Source organism: Cheilinus undulatus, linkage group 21 (genome assembly GCF_018320785.1).
Source record: "Cheilinus undulatus linkage group 21, ASM1832078v1, whole genome shotgun sequence".
In the NCBI taxonomy this organism is placed as follows: domain Eukaryota; kingdom Metazoa; phylum Chordata; class Actinopteri; order Labriformes; family Labridae; genus Cheilinus; species Cheilinus undulatus.
In genome coordinates, this window is record NC_054885.1 from 2,209,339 (window position 1) to 2,232,517 (window position 23,179).

General features: G+C 38.3%; 2 protein-coding genes across 3 annotated transcripts in view; one reads left to right on the forward strand and one right to left on the reverse strand.

Annotated features, from left to right (window-relative positions):
- Nucleotides 1–1,379: 1,379 nt before the first annotated feature.
- On the forward strand, nt 1,380–23,084 carry LOC121529124 (nuclear distribution protein nudE homolog 1-like). Of its 2 annotated transcripts, none has more exons than XM_041816833.1 (9): nt 1,380–1,560; nt 2,911–3,051; nt 4,826–4,979; nt 10,528–10,676; nt 10,954–11,090; nt 12,527–12,799; nt 13,177–13,262; nt 14,611–14,756; nt 22,951–23,084. In XM_041816833.1, the coding sequence occupies exons 2-9, from the start codon at nt 2,966–2,968 to the stop codon at nt 22,988–22,990; spliced, it is 1,071 nt and encodes a 356-aa protein (XP_041672767.1). In that variant the 5' UTR covers nt 1,380–1,560; nt 2,911–2,965; the 3' UTR covers nt 22,991–23,084. The 2 variants fall into 2 exon arrangements, with proteins under 2 accessions (XP_041672767.1, XP_041672766.1); XM_041816832.1 differs by lacking the exon at nt 22,951–23,084 and adding an exon at nt 15,053–16,611.
- The window catches only part of LOC121529123 (myosin-11-like), a 42,314-nt gene continuing 39,010 nt past the window's right edge, over nt 19,876–23,179 (reverse strand). Inside the window, exons 41-42 of the mRNA XM_041816831.1 lie at nt 22,966–23,138; nt 19,876–21,324 (exon numbers count right to left, since the gene is read on the reverse strand). Of these exons, the coding sequence (XP_041672765.1) occupies nt 21,090–21,324; nt 22,966–23,138 (408 nt within the window). The 3' untranslated portion in view covers nt 19,876–21,089. The remainder of the gene's footprint in view (nt 21,325–22,965; nt 23,139–23,179) is intronic.

Here is a 23,179-nt window from a genome sequence, read left to right on the forward strand (position 1 = left end):
ATTTTTCCCCCCACATTCTTGACTTTTAATAAAATATCTCTTACTCTTTACTTTTTCAGATTTTTACAGCTTAACAAGGATATTTCAAATAATCAAGTTGAAGTTTAAATTTTTATGCTGGAGGAAATCTGCAGACCTCATACTGGTGGGCCAGTAATAATACAAATATGACAAGATCTTGTGGGCCGGATATAATCATTCCACGGGCCGGATTTGGGCCCCGGGCCTTGAGTTTGACACCTGTGGTCCGGGGCCTCTGAATGACTCAAACTGTCCTGTCTGTACAGTCGGGAGCTTTGTTGTGACTGACAGATTGCGATCATGGACACAAGTGGTCTAAACGGGATTCCTCTGCAGGGTGTCTGGGCTCAGCCTTCGTCAGGGTCAGGAGGTCAGACATCCGGAGGGAGCCATGGCATCACAAACATTTGGGGTTACTTTGGGCGATCGGGATGCCTCCTGGTCGCCTCCCTGCGGAGGTCTTCCAGGCAAGTCCAGGTAGAAAGAGACTTGTGTGCTCCATATCACTGAGGGGGTTAAATTAATCCCGTCTGGGAATGAGAGCCTCAAAATCCCAGGAAGGGGCTGGAAAAGGCTTCTGGGGAGAGGGGCTTGTGGGGCAACCTGGTAAATCTTCTGACTCCATGACCTATGACCCAGCCGCAGATTAGTGGAAGAAAATGGATGGATGCTTGGCCAAGTTTAGTATTTCCTTTCATTAATATTTATCTTTGACTTGTTTTATATCTTGTAAATATTTTAATCATAATTTCAATCACAGAACTGCACTGTAACTTCTACAGTTTTCCTGTTGCTGTCTTACTGTACTTCTGCTGACATTTGAACTGCTTTTTCTTATTTTTTTCTGTTCTTTTTTATTTTATCGACTTTTCATGAAATTCTTAAATGTCTTTTTATAATGTCTTTCTTTTCATATTGTTTATATATTATTTAATTGATTAGATATTAAAAACTGCCATTTTTAACATCAAATGTGTTGGCTCTCTATTTTCAAAGCCCAATCCATGAATTCTTCTACCACGTCTAGACTTTAGACTCAATTAAATGTGTTGTTTTAATTTATAGATAAACTTTGAGTCACGGATATAAAGCCAAATGTTGAATTGTTTAATTTAAGTGTAAAAAGTTAATGGATAAAAGCAGCAGCGACCTCTGGTAATCCTTCAAAACGTCTCGTCCAGGCAGATTCCCCCTTTTCAGGATCCTATCTCTGCTGTGATTGGACAATGACGCTAGTCCCACCCAAAACAATTTGATTGACGGACAAGTGACAAATAGCAAAAGGCGATGACGCTGTCATCTAACTTGCGATTGGTCCATTGTCCGGGACAATATGAATGGCAACATGTATTGTTCGACTTCTTCCCAAGACAGTCGCAACTTTGTGGGTCTCTACTCCGGGCTTCTTCCCTCATTCCTTACTTCTTTGTTTCAGTTTTTATTTAACTGATAGACCGTAGTCGGTGGTGGTTCTGCCACGTAATCTGGATTTAACGATAACTTGGACAGCGCTTCGTCGAAGGAAGCTAACTGTTGATCGTAAGTTAGCGGCGATATGTGTATCTCAGCTGGGATTTAAATGGTTAACGCTAAACTCCGTTAGCTCCACTGGCTAACTTATTTGCATTTTCAGGCTTTCTCTTCGTTTTCTGTTGCTCTCGTTTTCTGATTTTACTTGTTTTGAGTTTGTCTTAGTCTCTTGAAACGTTTCAAAGCAGGTGTTACTTGTAATAGACCACATTAAGCTCGTAATTAACCGTTATCTATTGGGTGACGTTTGCATTAGGTTCCCTTTTTTACGTGGTGTTATGGTTTAATAAGTGACCGTGTTGAATGGTGACTTTGGGTCGTAATCGTCGTAATTACAACCGATAGTTAAGGCAGATAATAACCTAAATAAATCAGCTTTGTTTATTTTTCATTGAAGACGTAACCGGTGATCATTTCTGACTTAAACGTTAAAAAATGAAGCGGTATAGAGTCTATGACAGTCGCCTGTTAACACGGTCACTTTTGAAATCGTAACACCAGACTCCGGCGAAATTCCAAAATAAGCTGCTTGTTTATTTAAGGAGTGGCTTTACTGTATTTTAATTTAATGCTTCTAACTTCGCACATCTTTAATTTTCACTAATATAACTTGGTTTATTTTTGCTAACACTTAGTTCTTAAATTTACAATATTTAATGCCATCTTTTCTTCTTAAGAGGGTTCACCTCCGCATTAGTGAGGACTAACGACCTTTATTTCCCAGAACAGTTTAAACACTCATTCTTAATCATAAATGTCGTTTGATGTAACAAAAATATGACTGGACTAAGATAAAGATAGTAATCAAGCATTTTTATAATGCTCATCATTACAGAAGCCCTTGGAAAACTTGCATGAATTCGTCTTATTTTACTCCATTCCTGAAAACATTTACATTTGGTTGGTTTTTAGAGATTTTGGGAATTTATAACACTGTTAAATGGATTAAATCACAGGTGTCAAACTCAAGTCCCGGGGGCCAAATCTGGCCTGTGAAGCAGTTTAATCCGGCCGCAAGATGATTTCATATTTCAATGTTGAATGCTACATCTTATAAAAACAATGTTGTCTAGTTTTAATTTTATAGTGCTCAGGGTGAGTATTGAGGGGAAATAAGAGTTTTATGAACATGTTATTCCCTAATAATGGTCATCATTTACACCCTGGTTGTTGGTGATGCCCATTTTAAGAAACTTTGATTATCTGAAACCTTTTCTTACATTATTTCTCCATCAATGCAGAATTAGCTTTAAAATCCAAATGCATCTTACTAATAATGCCTCAAGATTAAAATGCAGAAACTGTCCTATTTTTCATTGAAAGTCCTACTAACAAAAACTCTATTTTTTGACTGACCAGTGTTGGGGTGCCACGGGACAAAGCAGTGCTTCATCTGGGCAATACTGGGCTCGAGATGGGGGATCCAGAGCCTCCAGAGTTCGGGTCCATTGAGGAAGAGCTGGAGTACTGGAGGGAGCAGGCTGCCAGACACCAGCAGAGGTGTGTTTTACTCTTAAAATTCCATCTTACTGATCAGAAATGTTCTTTGCTCTGCAGCTTTTCTCCTTATAGGATGTTATATTAATTATGTTAATGGTGTGAGGTTTATTCAGAGTGTTAAGATGCAACCTCCATTATGGAAAGCTTGATTTTATGGGTGAATTCCAAAGATTTAGAAAAACTTAAGATGTTCAGCTTTAGTTTCAATCAAAACCTTATAAGTGAGAACACCGGCACAGCTACATCAGCTACATCATGTATTTTTTTAAGTAATAATAACTGAAATTGCCCAACATTTTGCACCCCTGGCTTGTATATTTGTCACCCTGGTATTTAAATAATTATTTATTTTCATATTTATACAACCATTCTGTCTCTTCCCCACAAACACACTGAATTTTATTCATTTTTTTAAATTCACTTTTATTTTTATTATTTTTTAGTCTTACTGTTTTATCTAATTAATTGGATTTATTTCATTATACATTGATTATTTGTGAAATAATTTAATATCTAAATTGATATTATGTGTAAATATTTAATGCATTGTTATTTTTTAACTGCTTTGGCAGTGACTGATCGGTTCATGCCAATTAATCAAATTAAAAATTTGAAATTGATATTGTTTGGATTTTACCAGAGTCATATTAAAACTTTAAAATAATGGATCATGACTACCACAGTGTACATTCAATCAGTCCATAGCGTGTATTTACTCTCAGCATTAAGGTAAAACATTTCTTCCTGAGTCTACTAGCAGCACTGTTGTTTTCTCAAAGGATGATTCAGGAATTTCTGCAACTTTCAGCTTGCCTTATTATTGGACAGTCACTTGTGGAGGCATGCTGTAGTGTTTATAAAATGCCTCACTGACCTTCTTGTAGTTCTCTGCACTGAGCTTCTGACTGAAGAATGCTCCTTTAGCCCTGAAATAAGTTGGAAAAATTGTTCCTCACAACCTTTTGGGTTCAAAGACTGGCTGTCATAAAGCAACTAAACAAGGCAGTGGAATAATCTGATGACGCAGAGGCCAAAAGCTTTGATATTTGATGTGGCAAAATGAGAGAATAAAAATTTGATCTGTGAGGAAATTATATTTGTATGAGAAAAATGTTGAGATGTCAGACTTGACTTGAATTAAAAGCTGATGCAAAGAGCCGAGTCTTAAATACTGAGCGTTAAAAATCATGGGTTCATGATATTTATGCTCTTAATTTGGTAGAAAACCTCCCCATCTCAGGAAACAGGACCATCCCAGCGCTACACTGATTCAGCATGATCAGAAAATCTGAAGGCTCCTTCTTTATTGCTGTTGTGTAACCCTGCGTTTTGGTTGGATGCGGTAAAACCTTGTGCCAATAAAAAGACTACTTTCTGTACTTTTGGAGATGAGTAATAATCGAGGAAATAAACGATGGTGTTTTGCTGCTCTCCAGTTCAGCTGATCATCTGTAGACACTCCTGCAGGATAAATAAAGAGAACCTCCATGTGTTTTCCTTTCAAACATGTTTTGTGATGTTTGGACTTTTGTGTTTAATTCCAAAGATCCAGAGCTTCCTCTGGTTCGGTGGGAAATGCTCAGGTTTTGTTGTTTGTCCAAACAGGTCTGGTTTAAGAAAATCAGGCATACTTCTCTTTTTGTTTTTCTTCAAACGTGTGTGTGATTACAGGAAATTAACACCAATGAATGGGATAATATTTAGAATAGTCCTAAGTGATTGCATCCAAAGGCGACAAACATAGGGGTCACATTCTGTGTTTCTGTGTGTGCAGTGCGGAGGAAGCCCAGGAGGAGCTGCAGGAGTTTCAGCAGATGAGTCGGGATTACGAGGTGGAGCTGGAGACGGAGCTGAAACAGTGTGAAGCAAGAAACCGCGAGCTTATCGCCGCGAACAACCGCCTCCGCATGGAGCTGGAAAACTACAAGGTACAGATGCCATTATCTGTTAGCGGATACAAGCAGTCATGTTAAATTTCCTGCATAGGGTTGGTCGATACGGAACGGAAATCATCTCTTGATATATTTTATCTGAGTGGCGACACACACAGGGTTGAATGTCAAATATCCCACTGGCCCTTTTATTAATATCAGCTGTACAAAGTCAGCATACGTACTAGAGCTTTATATTAATAATTTCCCTGAGATATGAGTGTGAACGCACATGGTTCATATTATTGCTGGTAGCTTTGCAGGCATATGACACCACTTTTTAAGCACTTTCCTCCCTCATTAAATCATAATCATGCTTTTAAAGAAAACAGGAGTATACTGTTGAGTAAATAAACCTTTTGATTGCTGGATTAACTGAAAACACTCCTCAGGCCTTGTTTATACAACAACGTTTTGCCTCGTTTTCCATTTTTGTTTCCCAGAAGTTCCACGTTTACACGGCAACGTTTTGAAAACAATCTCCATCTACACGAGAATGCAGGAAACAGAAAAACGCCTTAATAAGGGGATTTACTGCACAATAAAACTGTCTCTACAACAAGGACACTGTTTTTTACGTGTTTTTAAGAATATGTAACAATTTTATCACACATGTGCATGAGAGTAATTCATCACTAAATCCTCCTCCTCATCACCATCGTAGCGCGGCAGTGAAATTTTACGGCACATACAAACACAAAAATGCATTGCAAGACCAGTCTTATTATAACGAAATCCTGTTAAGACTGTTTGATTTTCCAGGGACAAATTTTTCTCCTAAAGCCTTTGTTTTCTTGTGGATTGTTTCTGAAAGTGCAGCACTTCCTGCTTTTAGCACAGCAAAAGAATGATAGCCTTTTCAGAACAATATTTTTACTTCCCCTTTTTCAATTTTATCTGCTTCTTGGAAGTGATTAACTATCTTTTTTAACCTTAACACGGAGGCTTTAATCCTGTCTCCTCCGTCAGGTGCGCACTGATATGTAGCCGGTGGAGGAGGAGACAGGGGAGTCTACGGGCTGAAGTCAGTTATTAAAAACTTAAAGAAAAAAAGATAAAGTCTAAATCATTTCAAAGAAGCAGATATACAGGAAAATAGAAATATTCTGAAAAAAGGCTCCAGCTGAGCTCATGTGCAGCGCCAAGCTTTATGAGAAAAACCACGAGAAGTTAAAGGCTGTAGGAGCTGAATTTGTCCGTGAGGGATTAATTATTCTCAGCATATATCTATGTTATAACAAGACTGATCTAGAAAAGCATTTTTTGTGTTAATATGAGCTGTGAAGTTTCTCTGCCTCACTACGATGGTGACGGTGATTGTCATGATGATCGATAAAAAAGGTAAAAGTAATCATTTCCAAAATGAATAGCGTGACTTTATCTAAAGAAACTGGCACTGATAGCCCTCTAACCGAGAATAATGTGTCCCCTTTTCTAAATCCAGCTGTCTGTGACATGACAAGCAGTAAACTACAACGGATGGCTCAGCTTGAGCTGCCAGGCTGGGTGCAGAGCGCTGCGACACTCGTGCTTGACCGCTGATTGCACCCGTAGTGTGCATGTGCGTTTTCAGAAAGTGTCGTTTTCCCTGTTTACAAGGAGACGGGGACGTTTTGAAAAACTTCCACTCTGGAGCCCTTTCCCAGAAAGTTTCGTTTTCAGGCACCAAAACGCTACAAAACGTTTGCGTTTTCACTCGGAAACGTTGTTGTATAAACGGGGCCTCAGTTTAAGACAACAAGAGACGGGCGGAGCAGAGCAGTGAGTCTGAGAGTCTAGTAGGGCCGGACAAAATCACAAATAAGATGAAATTGCAATATGGCCCGCTATAATTTACAAATCACAGAAGTTGCAATATTTCTTTAACTTGAAATGCATCAAAATGCCACTTTTGCAGCGGCAGAGATTTTGTGCACAATAAGCAAATGTTAAAGTTTCATTTTTTTGGATGGTTTACATAAATCCTCCTTTTCTTTTGTTTTTCTTAATTAAAACAAGTGACATTAAAATGATAATCCCCTACAACAAAGCAATTGATAACAAATTTGCAATATGAGCAAAAGTAATTGCAATTATATATTTTTAAATTGTTCTGTCCAATATTGTTGAAGCTTAGCGTTAGTTCGCAGAAGTCATACCCCCAGCCACGATCACCTGATAGCCAGCTGATACCAGTCGTACTCTGTACGACAAGTTTATATTGGTCTCAGAAGTCCCCAAAAAATGCCTGAGAAGTTTGTTGCTAAAAAGAAACACTCCAGTGTTGGATTTCTGCATGTCTAAAAACCCCTCTGTTTCAGCCCTGCTCAGAACGAGCTGTTTCTGTCACTGTGGCTTTAAATGTTAATGACCTGTCTGACTCCGCCCCTCTTAGGATATGGGTGTGGCTCTCCTGCTCCCTGAGAAGAGGATAAGGAGAGGAGGGCATAACTTTCGTCTAAGGGGGAGGGCAAACCCAACCTGTGGGCTTGGCTAACTCCCCACATGACATCATGAGGGGAAAATCTGAGAACAGCTTGTTTCAGCACACATTTACTGAAAGGTAGAGAAAGAGAGGGGAGAGGGAATGGATTTTTCTGATTCTTGGGGGGATTGTGGACAGCCAGGGGCACATATTTTTATCACAAAAGCCTGAAAAAGTGCATTTTGCATAATATGTGACCTTTAAATACGACATACTTTCCACTAATCCCTGCTTACATTAATGCTTATGCGCCACGCTGCTGCTGGCAAAGCTTCACCTCCTCCACCCCAGCCTCCTCCTTTATGGCTTTAAGGCTTGTTGCACCCTCACATTCAGATTCATCCTACTGTAGATAAATTACCTCTGAAACAATTTTATTGTTTTCAATATTGCATTCAACATTGCATTTTTTTGAGCAGAGCCTTCACCACCAAGTAAAACTGTCGATCCGTTTTGTAATAAAATGGTATTATTGTATGATGAGTGTTCTTGCCTGTTGTAAGTTATGATATAGAATGATTTATTGCTTGAATTTGTTGAAAAATACATAAGATAAGGATCAGCACAGGCTGAGAGCTTGGCTACCTTACAGTAGATAGTTGATACACAAACTCCATACTGCAAAACAGAAGACACAAAAAGAGCTGAACAGCTGCACAGAAACTGCATGTTCTGGAGTTTGCTGGAGGAAGAGAAAATCGTTATGCAGGAGGGCCGTTTAAACCTTTTTGCCCCTTGGGAAACTCCAAAAAAACAGGATGCAGCTCATATACCAGGGCCAGTTATATCCCCGATTTTAAGATAAACATCAACATAAACTATAGTGATGGAAACAATACTGTCTTATCCTATCTTTGCTTTAAAAATATGTTGATATGTCTTTTAAATGTTTTATTTTCTAGCCTCATTCCTGCATCCTCATCCTCACAAACAACATGAAACCGTTGCATGCCAATAGATGACCCCTGAGGCTCCAAAGAATCTGCAGAAAACAGATTTAGATGGGGTGGAAACTTTTCCCGAGGTCCTTAGAGACTACAAATATGTTATTTAATTGTAGTGTGAGGCAGCTCTGTCTCAGTGTATCTAAAAAGATGTAATAGTTATGTAATATGTCCTCCTGACCTTCCCCTAAGGCTCTAAGAAGCATCAATAGAAAAGTCAGTCAGTATGTTTCCATGCATGCTACAGTTATAGCTCAGTTAGGATGTTTAACAGGACAGTGGGCTTTGTCCTGGTTTACAATAAGAGGGGAAAACCGATTTGACTAAAGTATGCTATACGAGGTGTTGATGTGCCCTTTTTCAGCTGGTTACAGTAAGTTTTAGCTGTGAGAGACTTTGAGAAATTATAAATAGCAAGTATGAGTCAGACTTAAATTGACTTTCACTTGAGCTGGTCTATCACAATAGTTTCACTTTCTTTAACTCATGTGAAGGACCGAATGTCTTCCAACAGTTTAATAGTCAAACAGTGAAGCATAGAGCTGCCATGGCAGACTAACAGGTAGTCTGATAACATTGAAATGACTAAGTGACCACTCAAGGGTTTTTGACTGGGGATTTCCATAATTATCAGCTGAAGTTTTATGGTTCATGGTACCAGTAATGACTCCATCTCATCCAAGCACACACACACACACTCGCTCTCACACTCACAGAGGATTGATTCAAGGCAGAGCGAGGCAGCTGATGACTGTCTGTGTCTGGAGGGGATGGCAGTACTAACCATAAGACCTCAACCATCTGTGTGGCTGCTCACTTGTCTTTTTCTGCCTTTTGGAAAAATACACAAGTATCAGCAATAACTGATTAATACATTGGTGCAAAACGGAGCTTTGCCTCTCCTATCAGGACTAAAAGAGGATTTATAAATGAGATACACACACACAGGCACACAATTCTAAGTATTGCACATGGTTTCCACCTTTTCAGCTGTAAGGGTGAATTGCTCTCTCTAGGTGGAGAGTGGGTTTCTGCCCCAAGTAAAAGGGTTTCATTATCACAGGGAAACATTCATGAGTAATGTAGAATGACCTGTTGGAAAGATGGATTGGTGGCTGTATATCAACTGTAAAAGTTGGCCTATTCTGAATGTAAATGTCAGCCTGTATCGACTGTAATGTCGGCCTATATTGGCTGTGAACATCGGCCCATATCAACTGCTAATGTTGGCCTATAACAACTGTAACAGTTGGCCTATATCAACTGTAAATATTGGTCTATATCGGCTGTAAACATCGACTGTATATATCATGCCTACATTGCCTGTAAATGTTGGCCTGTATTGACTGTAACGCTGTATGTCTGTAGCTGACTTTTTTGCGCTGAAGTGCTCAGGACCTCAGTTTCAGAGCATCTCACCAGAGCTTATTGTTGCTACATTGCATAAAAATGAATCTTGCTTCCTCTTCAGAATCTGGTTCATTTCTTTAAAATAGGTGTATATGCTTCATATTTTTATATTTCAGAGAAATATCCCACTGTGAAGACATGAAAACAATGTGAAGGAATCCTGTCCTGTTAGTGAAGTTAAAAAACCTCCCCCGCTCTCAGAGCAGGAGAATGTCTACTTGTTGGACAGCATGTATGACCAGTATGTCGAGACTCTGAGGAATTTAGCCGAAGCATGCTATAGCCTGACACAATGTCCTGTTGTCCGCTCCTCAGGGAGTCACTTGATGGCGCCTGGAGGCAAAACTGAGATGAATCTTTAACATTTTAGAGCATTTATATGAATAAATGCCCACCATGCAGCATGTGATTTACAGAAGAAATCAAGCAGTGGGCCAAACTGGGTCTGCTTATGTTAGTGAACTTTGAAGTGATTTAACGGTTTGTCATGGCTCCCTGTTTTTATTTCTTTGATTTTAATGTTATTCAGTAATCTGGACCTTTAAGGATGATTCTTCTTTGGGTTTTACCGAAGGAGTAAATGTCCAGTCTGGTTGGATAAACACAGGAAAAACTACTTACATGCGCACTAACAAAGATTTTATAACAAAGTTGTAATAGTTTTTCCAGTGACCTCTATTTAATGCTTAATAGTACCTAAAAGTTTAAAGTTTTCCTCTCCCTGCAGGAGAAGTACGAGACGCAGCACTCAGAGGCCTACAGGCAAATCTCAACGTTAGAAGGAGACCTCGCTGAGACCACGGCCATCAGAGACCAGCTCCATAAATACATCAGAGAGCTGGAGCAGGCTAACGACGACCTGGAGAGGACCAAGAGGTCAGAATCTCACTGTGAAAATATGGGATTACACAACTAAACCAGAACTGTTCACCTCAGGAGGGGGTTTCACAATCCCAGGGGACAGTTTAAAGGGACCACAATGCATAGTATTTCTATTCTAAATATATTTTGTGTTTTGTTAAAGTCAGAGCAGAGAGAGGAGAATGAAATCAAAGTGTTAGCTGTCTATGTGCTCATTACCATGAGCTGTAGTATGTTGATTATCCTGAAAAGCCTCACCAGCAGCCTTTCCTTCCCCATGTTTATGTTTCAGGGCAACCATCATGTCCCTGGAGGACTTTGAGCAGAGGATGAACCAGGTCATAGAGAGGAACGCCTTCCTGGAGAGTGAGCTGGATGAGAAAGAGAACCTCCTGGAGTCGGTCCAGAGGCTGAAGGATGAGGCCAGAGGTAATGTTGGCAATCATAGCTGGGTTTAGGACTTCAGTCTTGTTCTGTGATGTGACTCAAAGTGTGATAACTCTTTTCTGAAATAACTTAGGATAGAAATATCTAAATCCGAATTTCATCCGATCTTTCTACAGTTAATTCACCATTCCTTAGTTAAAGACCACTAAGGAAACCGTGAACACAATATCTTGTTTTTTTTTTTTGTCAAGCATTTCTTTAAGTAGTAAAGAACCAGAGCTGGGAACAAGTCTGGAAATCTAGTAATCTTTAACTGTTATATGTTAAGATGTTAATTCTAAATGTGGATGCTGATTTGAAAAACAACTACAGTTGAAATGTTTATTTTTAGGCCGATTTTTACACAACATATATTCTGATATGTACTGTTTGTATAGTCTGGTATTTACAGCTTATATAGTCTTATATTTACAGCTGATATAAGCTAATATTGACATCTGATAAGGACTGATATTTACAGCTGATACAGGCTTATAGGCTTAAATTTACATCTGATATGGGCTTGTATTTACAGCTGATATAGACTGATATTTACAGCTGATATAGACTGATATTTACAGCTGATATAGGCTTGTATTTACAGCTGATTAAGGCTTATGTTTACAGCTGATATAGTCCTTTATTTACAGCTGATATAGGCTTTTATTTACAGCTGATTTAGGCTTATGTTTACAGCTGATATAGGCCTTTATTTACAGCTGATATAGGCTTGTATTTAAAGCTGATTTAGGCTTATGTTTACAGCTGATATAGGCCTTTATTTACAGCTGATATAGGCTTATATTTACAGTTGATATATGCTTGTAGTTACAGCTGATATAGGCTTTTATTTACAGCTGATTTAGGCTTATGTTTACAGCTGATATAGGCCTTTATTTACAGCTGATATAGGCTTTTATTTACAGCTGATTTAGGCTTATGTTTACAGCTGATATAGGCCTTTATTTACAGCTGATATAGGCTTTTGTTTACAGCTGATATAGTCCTTTATTTACAGCTGATATAGGCTTTTATTTACAGCTGATTTAGGCTTATGTTTACAGCTGCTAAAGGCCTTTATTTACAGCTGATATAGACTGATATTTACAGCTGATATAGGCTTGTATTTACAGCTGATATAGGCCTGTATTTACAGCTGATATAGGCCTTTATTTACAGCTGATATAGGCCTTTATTTACAGCTGATTTAGGCTTATATTTACAGCTGATTTTGCCTTGTATTTACAGCTGATGTATTGATTGTTGCTGAAGTTTTTATATCCTCCAATACCTATTTCATGATGAGTAATTGTACGTCCTGAGGGTTATGCTTGTAGTCTTCTTTACTAGATCTTTTTTTTTTTGTTTAAAATTTCATGGTTTATTTTCCTCATATTTTAAAGTAATGAAGACATTTTTTTCCTGGCTGTGTGTTCCAGACCTGCGTCAGGAGCTGGCGGTGCAGCAGAAGCAGCAGGTCCAGGACAGGAAGCCGTCTCTCGGTGGCGGTACACCCAAAGAGCCTTCCCCCTCCTCCACCTCATCCTCTGCCGGGTTTCCCACACCTCCGCTCACCCCTCCAGACAAAAGAAATGAGGACAAAACCACGCCCTCTAACCAGCCCGCCCCACCTGCAGCTGCCATCGCCACGCCATCTAGACCTGCAGCCTTAGCAGTGCCTTTCTCCACCCCGCCGCCATCCATCAGCAGAGGTCGGAACATCTGTGATGGCTTTCTTTGCTATTGAATGTCAGCATTTATGTCCTAAACTTTAGTTCTACACTATTCTTCTTACTGTATTTAAAATATTTCAAACCTTTATTGGTCTTACTTTACATGGGAATCAAATGGAGGGGTTCTAGCTGCCAACAAGCTAAACTGTTCTGTGAAGTTTTTTCTGCCTTCCAACAAATTTAATGAAGAATTCTCATCAGGATTTGCAGATAAATGTGATTATTGTTTTGCATGTATCAAGGAACTACTGAAACTATTCCAGTTCTTTGCACATGAAAATTTTCTGATATTTTTCTTGTTTTACAGCATAGTAATTCTGATTTCTGCACACTAACAGATGTATTTTTCTGTGCAGGTGAAGGCCTCTTAGGGACTCCTCTGACCACATCGGCGAGGATCTCGGCTCTCAACATTGTTGGAGAACTGCTGAGAAAAGTCGGGGTAAATACCAACAAACTTTCACTCTTTAGAGAAACAGAATCATCTGGTGTTTCATGAATTTCCCCTGTGGGTTTCTGTCAGCTGCTGATTCACATCATGTGAGATTAGAGGAGGCCTTCCTCTGCTGTTACCTTCTAAAGAACAGGAACTGTGACCTTTTGGGACCCGAAAGGGTTATTTTGGGAGTAGAGTCAAAAACAAAAACAAAACAGAGGTTTTTTTCTTCATTGATGAACTTTGACTTCTCCTCTGTGTTTTCACAACATCCACAATGCAGAAAAATGTTATTTACTCTAGTTGGGAAGCAGAAACTGAATTATTTTAGGGTAGGAAATGTTTGAATTTCACTTCATTTTCATCAGTTTGCATGGCTTATTTCAGCTCTCAATGAGGACGTCTGTATGATACTCTTGTTTAAGTTTAATTTTGGGCCTTTTTTCCTCTGGGGGTTAAAATTTCATTCTGACGTCTTGATAATGGTGTATTACTTGAAATCTACAGCTGATATAGGCTTGTATTTACAGCTGATATAGGCTTGTATTTACAGCTGATATAGGCTTGTATTTACAGCTGATAAAGGCTTGTATTTACAGCTGATATTAGCTTGTATTTACAGCTGATAAAGGCTTGTATTTACAGCTGATATAGGCTTGTATTTACAGCTGATATAGGCTTGTATTTACAGCTGATATAGGCTTGTATTTACAGCTGATATTAGCTTGTATTTACAGCTGATATAGGCTTGTATTTACAGCTGATATAGGCTTGTATTTACAGCTGATATAGGCTTGTATTTACAGCTGATATAGGCTTGTATTTACAGCTGATATAGACTGATATTTATAGCTGATAAAGGCTTGTATTTACAGCTGATGTAGGCTTATATTTACAGCTGATAAAGACTGATAATTACAGCTGATATAGACTGATATTTACAGCTGATACAGGCTTGTATTTAAAGCTGATATAGGCTGATCTTCACAGCTGATAAATGCTTGTATTTACAGCTGATATAGGCTTGTATTTACAGCTGATAAAGGCTTGTATTTACAGCTGATAAAGGCTTGTATTTACAGCTGATATAGCCTTGTATTTACAGCTGATATAAGCTTGTATTTACAGCTGATATAGGCCTTTATTTACAGCTGATATAGGCTTGTATTTACAGCTGATAAAGGCTTGTATTTACAGCTGATATAGGCTTATATTTACAGCTGATAAAGACTGATATTTACAGCTGATATAGGCCTTTATTTACAGCTGATATAGGCTTGTATTTACAGCTGATTTAGGCTCATATTTTAAGCATTACTTGAAATGATTAAAGAGAACTCTACTCTTTCTGTAGAACCTTGAATCAAAGCTGGCGTCGTGTCGGGAATACGTCCATGAGCAGACGGCGAACCGCAGAGGACACGCTGGTGGCCAGGGGGCGCCAACGGGACAGAACGTATCATCAGACACGCATCCGACCAACGGCCTCTACAACAAAGGGTGAGATACCGCTTAATAAAGCACAACCTCAGTATGTACTGAAAACGGTCTTCTTCTTAGACATTTCTCCATCAGAGATCCTCCCCTGATTCTTCTCAGTTACCCAGAATGCAGCATGAAAGCAGACAGGACCAGAGCGACTGTCCTGCACTGTTCTGAGCGATGCAGTGTTATTTTGGCTGTTACTGACTTTATTTTGATGGACTTTTTTCCTTGCTTTCATCCATACTTCGAGAACCTTTGCAGTTTTCTATTTAAAACAGATCTAACAGCCTTTCTGATCATTTTTATTAAAGGCTGGTAAAGAGGATAGACTTCAGCGCGGGATCCAAAGTGCTGCTGTGAGAGCAGAAAACCGTCCTCATCCTCCATCCTGAATCCTGAGGCTCGCTGTCCCTCCAGTGTGGATTGTCTGTGAAGGTACTCTGTGTGTTTGCACATCAGACGGACAGCTCTGACCGCTGCAGCGATCAAACTGACTCAAACGTTCCTGCAGAGACTTTCAGGATGTCCGATTGAAGCTCACAGTTTTTGTTTGTTCGCTGGACTTCCTCAGCACTCGCACTTCGCTTAAACTAACCTGCTGGACTCGCTGTGTGTTTCCAGCTCGTCTCAGAGTTTTTGTTTTTCTAAAGGAGGGTTTGAGAAGGAATATAAAGCACATTATAAAGACTCACATCCAGGGGAAAGACTTCACTGTCTTGTTTGCATGGTTTGCTGTGAGAACCAGAGTAACTACTGTCACTTGTTGCACATTTTTCCAGGGTTGAAGGATGGAAAAGACTCTCTCTGAAACATATCAAGTCAATTCAAGGCTCTGCCAAAGCTTCCTCTTCTTATCATCGCCCATAAGGCTCTCTTAAATCATCAGTATGAATTTTTCTGCTCTGCTTTTCGCTCTGATGCACTTCTGATTCAGTTTTAACTTTTGCTCTTGTGCTTTAATTTTAAAAAACTAGAAACAGCCAGGAACAGGATTCAAAACGTCTGAAACAACTTTTTTACTCTTACAGAGGTCTCTTGATCCTTTTGCCTCATAACACTTTTGGTTGTTTGCTTTGACACCAAATTTTCCACAGTCAAGTTTGCAAAACATGTGAATAATCCAGTAAAACTCTGCTAAGATTAAGAGTTACCTCTCTATTTTAGAATGTGATAAAAGCAGATTTAAGCGCATGAGTTTGTAATGGATTTTTAGATTACAGAGGAATTAGGCATGTAAAAATGGAATAAAGGGCCAGTCAGATCTCAAATAAACCTGAAATTTTAAAAAGAGTTAACCAAAATGGATCGAGAAATTAGGTGGCTTTAGGCTGTTCCTCTCACACAACAGGATGCCTGATCATAAATATTGAACATGTTAGGCACCTTAGCACAAAGTCACCTGCTAATGATGACCTTAAAGGGATATTCTGCTATTTCTAAGGTTGGGTTGTAGGGCGATAGTCCCATCAGCCTCCAGAGGTTTCAGTAGCTTTGTCCAGTCATACAGAGAAGCTTGGAGAAGCTAGACCAGTGTTTCCCTGGAGCCGCCGCTCCCCCATGTACCTAAGAATAGCTGAGCACCCCCAGGACCCACACAAAAAGAAACGTAAACCCTGCTGTCGAATATCAGCGTCAGTTGTTTCACTGATAAAACCCAAAAGTAAAGACCAATGTGTGAAGCACTTGATATCTGTTTTATTATGATTTTGGTCAATGTAATGAAAACTGTTAAATATGTCTAATTTTGCTCTGGTTAAAATGGGCAAAAGGATTGAAAAAATCAGTTGATAGAGGCAATAATGGGTGAACAGAGACAACAACAGGCAGAAAGTGGCAAGAATTGGTTTTGAATTGGCAAAAAAAAAACAGGCAGAAAAAGGTGATGGAAAGGGTTTCAAAGAAAAATGTTAAATATGTTTGATTTTGCCAACCTCAGAGCAGACAAAGCCTCATGCTTTGTCTGCAAAAAACAGGCAGAAAAAGGTGATGGAAAGGGTTTCAAATTGCCAAAAAATGGGTTTTAAGTGGAAAAAATGTGCTGAAATAGGTGTTAAAAAATGATGAAAAATGGTTAACATTTGGTAAAATTGGTGTAAAGTGGCAACAGTGTAATTTAAAAAATATTCTTAGTTTTTTTAAGGCATCTGGCGACTCCCTGTCAATGTCTCGCGACCCCCAAGGGGGTCCTGACCCCAAGGCTGAGAAACTCTGCCTTATACAACCCAACTTAAAAAACAGTGAAATATCCCTTTAGTATAAGCAGAGCTAATGCTTGCTAATGTAAACAACACGCGGTTGGTGATGCTTCCCAGTCTGCTCGCTATCATTGGCTGTGGTGGGTACTCTGTAGGAGGAGGCCTGATCTGGGATTGTAAATGTCAAACATGATTTTTAGTGTGTGCTGAGTTTTGGGCCAAAAACGTCTGAAAAACATGGATTTTTTTATCCCCAGATAACGTAAAAACAAGCAGAGTGCCCAGAAATATGCCAACCTAATGTCTGCAGCAATTCTGACCAGCTCTGCTAATCAAACTAAAGGAAAAGCACAAATTTCCTCTTGTCTTCATGTCTGCACAGTGAAATGTGAAGAGAGTGGTTTATATGTGGGTATCAGCGCTGCGTTTTTCCATAATAATGTTTGAAAAATACCCAGAGGAACCTTTGAATCCCTGAAAAGAGCACAGAGAATTTGTATTTCTGAGTTGTTTTTATAAAAAATGCTTTTTGCTCTTCTGTCTCTGCAGGAGTGAAACAGGAAATGTCTTCTGTTAATGAGGAGATAAACTTCAGTGAAGGCTTCTTGTGTTTTATGTTAAAAAGAGAATGAACTAGATGGATTTAGTGTTAAATAAGAATACTGTATATTTACTGTAGGGTCGCTAATGTAGGACGAGGCTGTAGCTCCATACTAGCTGCTCAGGGCGAGTGTGAAACGGACGCTGGCGAGGACCGACATGCTCACATTCAGTGGTTTTTTTTTTGCTCTTTGTTTACCGTCAGTGCTGCTTATGTCGCTGGAGAAGAAATAAAACTTGAAATTAAATCAGTTTGTTTTTTTATTGGTTCAGGAGGAAAAGAGGCGACTCGTGTGAGGATTTAAAATCAGTTTATTTAAAGGCACTTCATCATTTCTAAGCAGGATCATCACAGCAGGCTCACTTTCTCATTACAGATTAAATATTCTAGCGTGTCGTTAAATCACACAGCTTAATCTGAAGAATGAATATACAACAAGTTTTACATTCACTTTTCAAATCAACAGATTCTCTCTGAAATAAGCTTTCTATGGAAAAGTGCAGGAAAGGTACGGAGAAGTTCCTCTTGAAGGTGAAAATGATTTTTGAACAGTTTTTACTCCTCTTTCTATCATTTTCCTGAACATATTTCACTGCAAGATACAAAAAACTTCAGCATTTTCTATTTCATACCCAAGAATAAAAAGTAAAGCTGATATTTCTGAATTTTCACCTTTTAAGATGAATAAAAACTTCTAATGGGGAAACAGATTTCTGGTGCGTTCAGTTTACCTCAGTAGTCCGATAAAGTGACGTCCAATCAGAGTTCAGAGTTTAACTGCATTTCCAACCTCAATATCGACTGAAATGCTCCACAAATATTAGAAATCATCAGAAACGAACAGCAAAGATGAGCGCTGTTTCAAGCTCTCTGGGATTTAAGGAAGAGTCAGAAATCTTAGTTTTTGTGCAGCTGATGGGTCATTTTTGCATCATAAACGTGTTTAAGCCTACAAAGGTCTTCACTAAGGTTTTAAAGTCGTCTCTCTGACTCGGCTGTTCTGACATAAAACAGAAAGATCTAGAAAAGAAGAGAAATGTAATCTAACTGCACGATAAATAGATGGAAATTTAATAAATTAACATAAATTATTAGCCATGATTGACACTCATTCACCCCGACGGGCTGTGAACTCACAGTTAAAACAGCAGATATCGCCATGGCGACAACATATGATGATCGGTCAGAATCAGGAACGAGATTCCAGCCGCACAGTCCGACATGGCTGTCACTAAAAACACAGTGTAGTCTGATTGATTCTAAGGTATTTTTACAGATTTGAAGCTGCACTCTAAACAGATCAGCAGAACCTGAATAAACATGAAATCCTCACCATTTTCCTTTAACATTTTAGTTTAATTTTTCTGCTAACTTCACTAAACTGAAGTCCTGATTGTAGCTGAAATTCTCATTCTATTCTGCCTGGCAACAAACGAGTCATTGATTTCTATAGAAAGATAACCTGCAGATAAACTTTAGATAAATTTAATATATATTAAAATTAAACATCAGAAAACAGTGAATAAAGCCTTTTATCCTTTTAAAACTGCCTAAAAGTTTACTTTAGTATCTTTTTTAGTCAGACTTTATGAGCTAAAACCAGCAGATACTTAGATTTTCTCTAAAATTACTCTTGATAAATGAATTTAAACGGTTAAATACACCACTGAAGGAATATTTAAGCACAAAATGACATGTTTGTGTTACCTCTGAAGGGAAAATGTGGATTTGTTTTTATTCCCCCACCAAATGCAGAAAAGGAAAGCTAAAAAATTCTTTTAAATGACAAATGTACGCTGGGGTATGAGGGTCGGTCAAAAAAAAAAAAAGATCTTTTAATTTTAGAGATTCTATTAAGAATCCTGTCAACAAGACAAAAACTAAATTTTCATTTAAAAATGTAAATATTGGAGAAAAATTCAAAATTTTTGTAGTTGGAAAACCAAACTCAGGATGAAAAAAAAACCCTTGACAATTTAAAAGTCATATCTTTTTTTTAAAAGAAACTTTCAGAAAGCTGTAAATTTAGGAGGACATTTTAATTTTTTTTAAGTTTGCAAAGTTGTGAATCCACATGAAAATGTGGACATTTTTTTAAAGTCATATTTATATGAAAAATTATAAAATTTCAGTTAACAGTTTTAAATTTACAAGAAAAACTGTAATGTTTTTGAATTTACGAAGCTATAGATTTATGAGAAAAACTGTCAAATTTAAGAGTTTACAAAGTTGTAAATTTATAAGAGAACTTTCATGTTTTTTAGTTAACCAAGTCAAAGATTTATGAGAAAAATTGTAAAATTTAAGAGTTTTCAGAGCTGTAAATTTATGAGAAAAGGTGTAAAATTTTAGTGTACAGAATTGCAAATTTAGGAGAAATTCTTAAAATTCATCAGTTAATTAAGTCAAAGATTTCTCAGAAAAACTTTTGAATTTAGGAGTTTACAATGTTATAATTTATGAGAAAAAAAATGTAAATTTTTAGAGTGTACAAAGTTGTAAATTTACGAGAACTATTTTACCATTTCTGAGTTAATTAAGATCAAAGATTTACGAGAAAAACTGTCAAATTTTAGTGTACAGAGTTGTAAATTTAGGAGAAAATTCTTAAAATCCTTTACTTGATTACATTAAAGATTTGTGAGAAAACTTAAATCTTAGTGTTTACAAAATTGTTAATTTACAAGAAAACCTCAAAATTTGGGTTGATCAAACTGTGTATTAACAGGAAACCAAAGTCATGGTTAATGAGAAGAAACTACAAATAATGGAGCTAAAAATGTTTTTGTTCAGTTTTAAAAGTTGTTTTTAATGAGATTTACTAAGATTTTACTGCGAAAATTTACCTTTTGTGTCAAAAATTAATAACAGATGAAGCTGCTGTCATAATTTACAATTTATTAAATTTAAAAAAATCTTTCTTTCGTGTGGATTTAGAAATTTAAAAGTACAACAATTTAGGTTTTTTTGTAAAAATGTAACTTTACCTCAAAAATTTTTTTTTTTTCTCAGAAATTAAAAGATCAATTTTATTTTTTAATTTTTTTAGGTGGCCCTAATAACACCTTTGTACAAGTGAAATAATTTTCCTCTACATTTACAAAAAAAATTACAGATTTTTGGCGACTTATCTGGAAGAAAGTAGATTTTTGAGCAGCTAAAACAAGCGGATATGTCGATAATTTCTTAAAAATCTGACTCTTTAAATGTAAACAATGTTAAGAAATGCTTAAATAATCAGCTATATTAATGAAAATAATCCGAATCACCTGTGATTTTTGCTACTTTTTGTTACTTAAAAACATTAAATTTAGTTTATTTTTGTTAATATTTTTTGTTTTCTCTCTTAATATCTGTTTTAACCCTCAACCCTCTCAAATATTTACTTTAAGGCACAAAATTCTGACAAATTAAACCAAAGTCATGTTTTCTTGTGTTAAATATCCCTCAGTTTTCATCTAAAAAAGAAAGTTTTAAACTTAAATTAAAAGTGTTAAATTATTTAAAGAAAAGGCTCCGCCCACTTTAAATGGGCGTGGTCTAATCTCTATCCTACTCGTCAGGGGGGTACTCGTCCACACGGTTCTCCAGCGGCGGGCTGCAGCCTCGGGGAGACGGCGAGCGCGGCTCCTCCTCCTGCAGTTCCACCGAGTTCTCCTTGATGGCGCTCCTCCTGCTCACGCTCCCCCCCAGCCCTAGACTCCTCATGCTGGCTCCGCCCATGCCGCTGCTCCGAGGACTGGGGCTGCTGAAGGAAGAATCCCCTCCACTGCCGCCGCCGCCACGCCTGGGAACACCGGACACAGGAGGAGGAAGAGGAAGAGAGGAGGAAGAGGAGGGTCAGAAGGAGGAGAGAGGAGGAAGAGCGAGCAGAGCGAGGATTGGTTGGTAAAGCCCTGAAACGATGCAGCCACGGAAAACTGAGAGCTTAAAGATAGCCATGAAGAAAAGGTCACAAAGCCAGGATTTCCCAGAATGCTTTGAGGAAAGTTTGCAGATCAGTGGTGTCTGAGGAGAAGGTGTGAAGCAGGAAGTGAAAGGAGGAAGAGGAAATTTACAATCACAAATCATCTAAAGTTTCACAGTTTTACAAGAAGAATCATTTCCTCTATTGCTGATTTACGTCTGGATTTTATAACCCCAGTTCCAAAAAAGCTAGGACGCTTCGTTACATCCTGTGTTCTGTTTTAAAGTATATTTTACACAACGTCCCAACTTTTTTGGCGTTAGGGTTGTAGTTTCTCTTTCTCTTTTTCCATCTAAGGTCCAGACTGAAACATCTTTTCAGTGAAAACATCTGCCTGCTTGAAAGTTTTGTAAAGTCTGACGATGATTTCCCGTCAGGGTGGTGCTGTTGGATGCTGAGGATAGACCAGTGGTTCTCAACATTAGGGTTGGGACCCCCATGGGGGTCACGAGACACTGAGAGGGGGTCCCAAGATGCCCTAAACAAACTTAGAATATTTTTAAAATCACTCTGTTGCCACTTTACACCAATTTTATTAAATTTTAACCTGTTTATATCATTTTTTCCCACCAATTTTAACTCATTTTTGCCACTTAAAACCCTTTATTTCCCATTTCAAACCCTTTTAACACTGTTTTCTGCCTGTTTTTGCCACTTCTAAAGCAAGTCTTACCACTTTACACCTATTGCTGCCTCTGTTGACCCAATATTGCCTCTATTAACCACTTTTTTTTTTTTTACCACACTTGACACCCATTTCAACCACATTTCACTATTTGATATGCTCATTTTTACCAGTTAAACCCATTTCTGCCAATGTTTGCCCATTTTTCTCTTAGTTAACACGTTTTGCCTGTTTATATCAATTTTTCATCCCATTTCAACAAATTTTCCTCCCATTTTTGCCAATTTAAAGTCAATTCAGCCACTTTTTTATTCCGCTTGCCACTATCTTGCCTGCTTCTGCCACTTAAACCAATTTTTGGCCACTTTTGGCTTATTTTTTGCCAATTTTATCACATTTTTGCCACTTTAACCAATTTCTGCAACTTTTAAAATCCAATTTCACCACCTTTTCCACCATTTTTTGCCCTTATTAACCTATTCTAGCCATTTTTTAAACCCATTTTATTTCTGTTTTTTTACTAAAAGTGATTCAAACCCATTTTTAAGAAGGCTATCTACCACACAAATGAATAAAAAAATTACTTGCTTCTTTGGTAAGAGTGGTTATTTTTCAGGTTAAAGCCCTCCCCTATATCCCTCTTAAGGGCGGCCTTGTCATGACTATCCTAGATTGTGCATGGCTGTGTTCAACCACCTTCAGGTACAGTGGGGGTCCCCAGTCTCTTGCACCTTTATTTTTGGGGTCCTGGGCTGAAAAGGTTGAGAACCACTGGGACAGACAACCTCTGATCTACTTCCTGTTCTCTTTTACGTCCCCAGGTTCGGTCTCTTTACCTCAGTTTGCTCTTCAGCGAAGTAATCTCTCTGCTCATGGCGTCGTTGGCCTCGCTCGCCTCCTCCAGCTCCCTCTGTATTTTCCTGCGAGCGGCCGCCATGCGCTGAGACTCCTCCTCCGCCTCCTCCAGCTGATGCTTGAGCTGCTTCAGCCTCACATTGCCCTTCTCCGCCTGCACAGACAGATCATCTCAGAGGTAAATATGCGACCAGA

What these genes read in the sequence shown, in the direction of transcription:
- LOC121529124 (XM_041816832.1), top strand. Translation starts at nt 2,966, where the DNA reads ATGGGGGATCCAGAGCCTCCAGAGTTCGGGTCCATTGAGGAAGAGCTG. An exon ending in TGGAGCTGGAAAACTACAAG is followed by an intron (nt 4,980 to 10,527) that starts GTACAGATGCCA and finishes CTCTCCCTGCAG; the next exon opens with GAGAAGTACGAGACGCAGCA. An exon ending in GCCGCCATCCATCAGCAGAG is followed by an intron (nt 12,800 to 13,176) that starts GTCGGAACATCT and finishes TTTTCTGTGCAG; the next exon opens with GTGAAGGCCTCTTAGGGACT.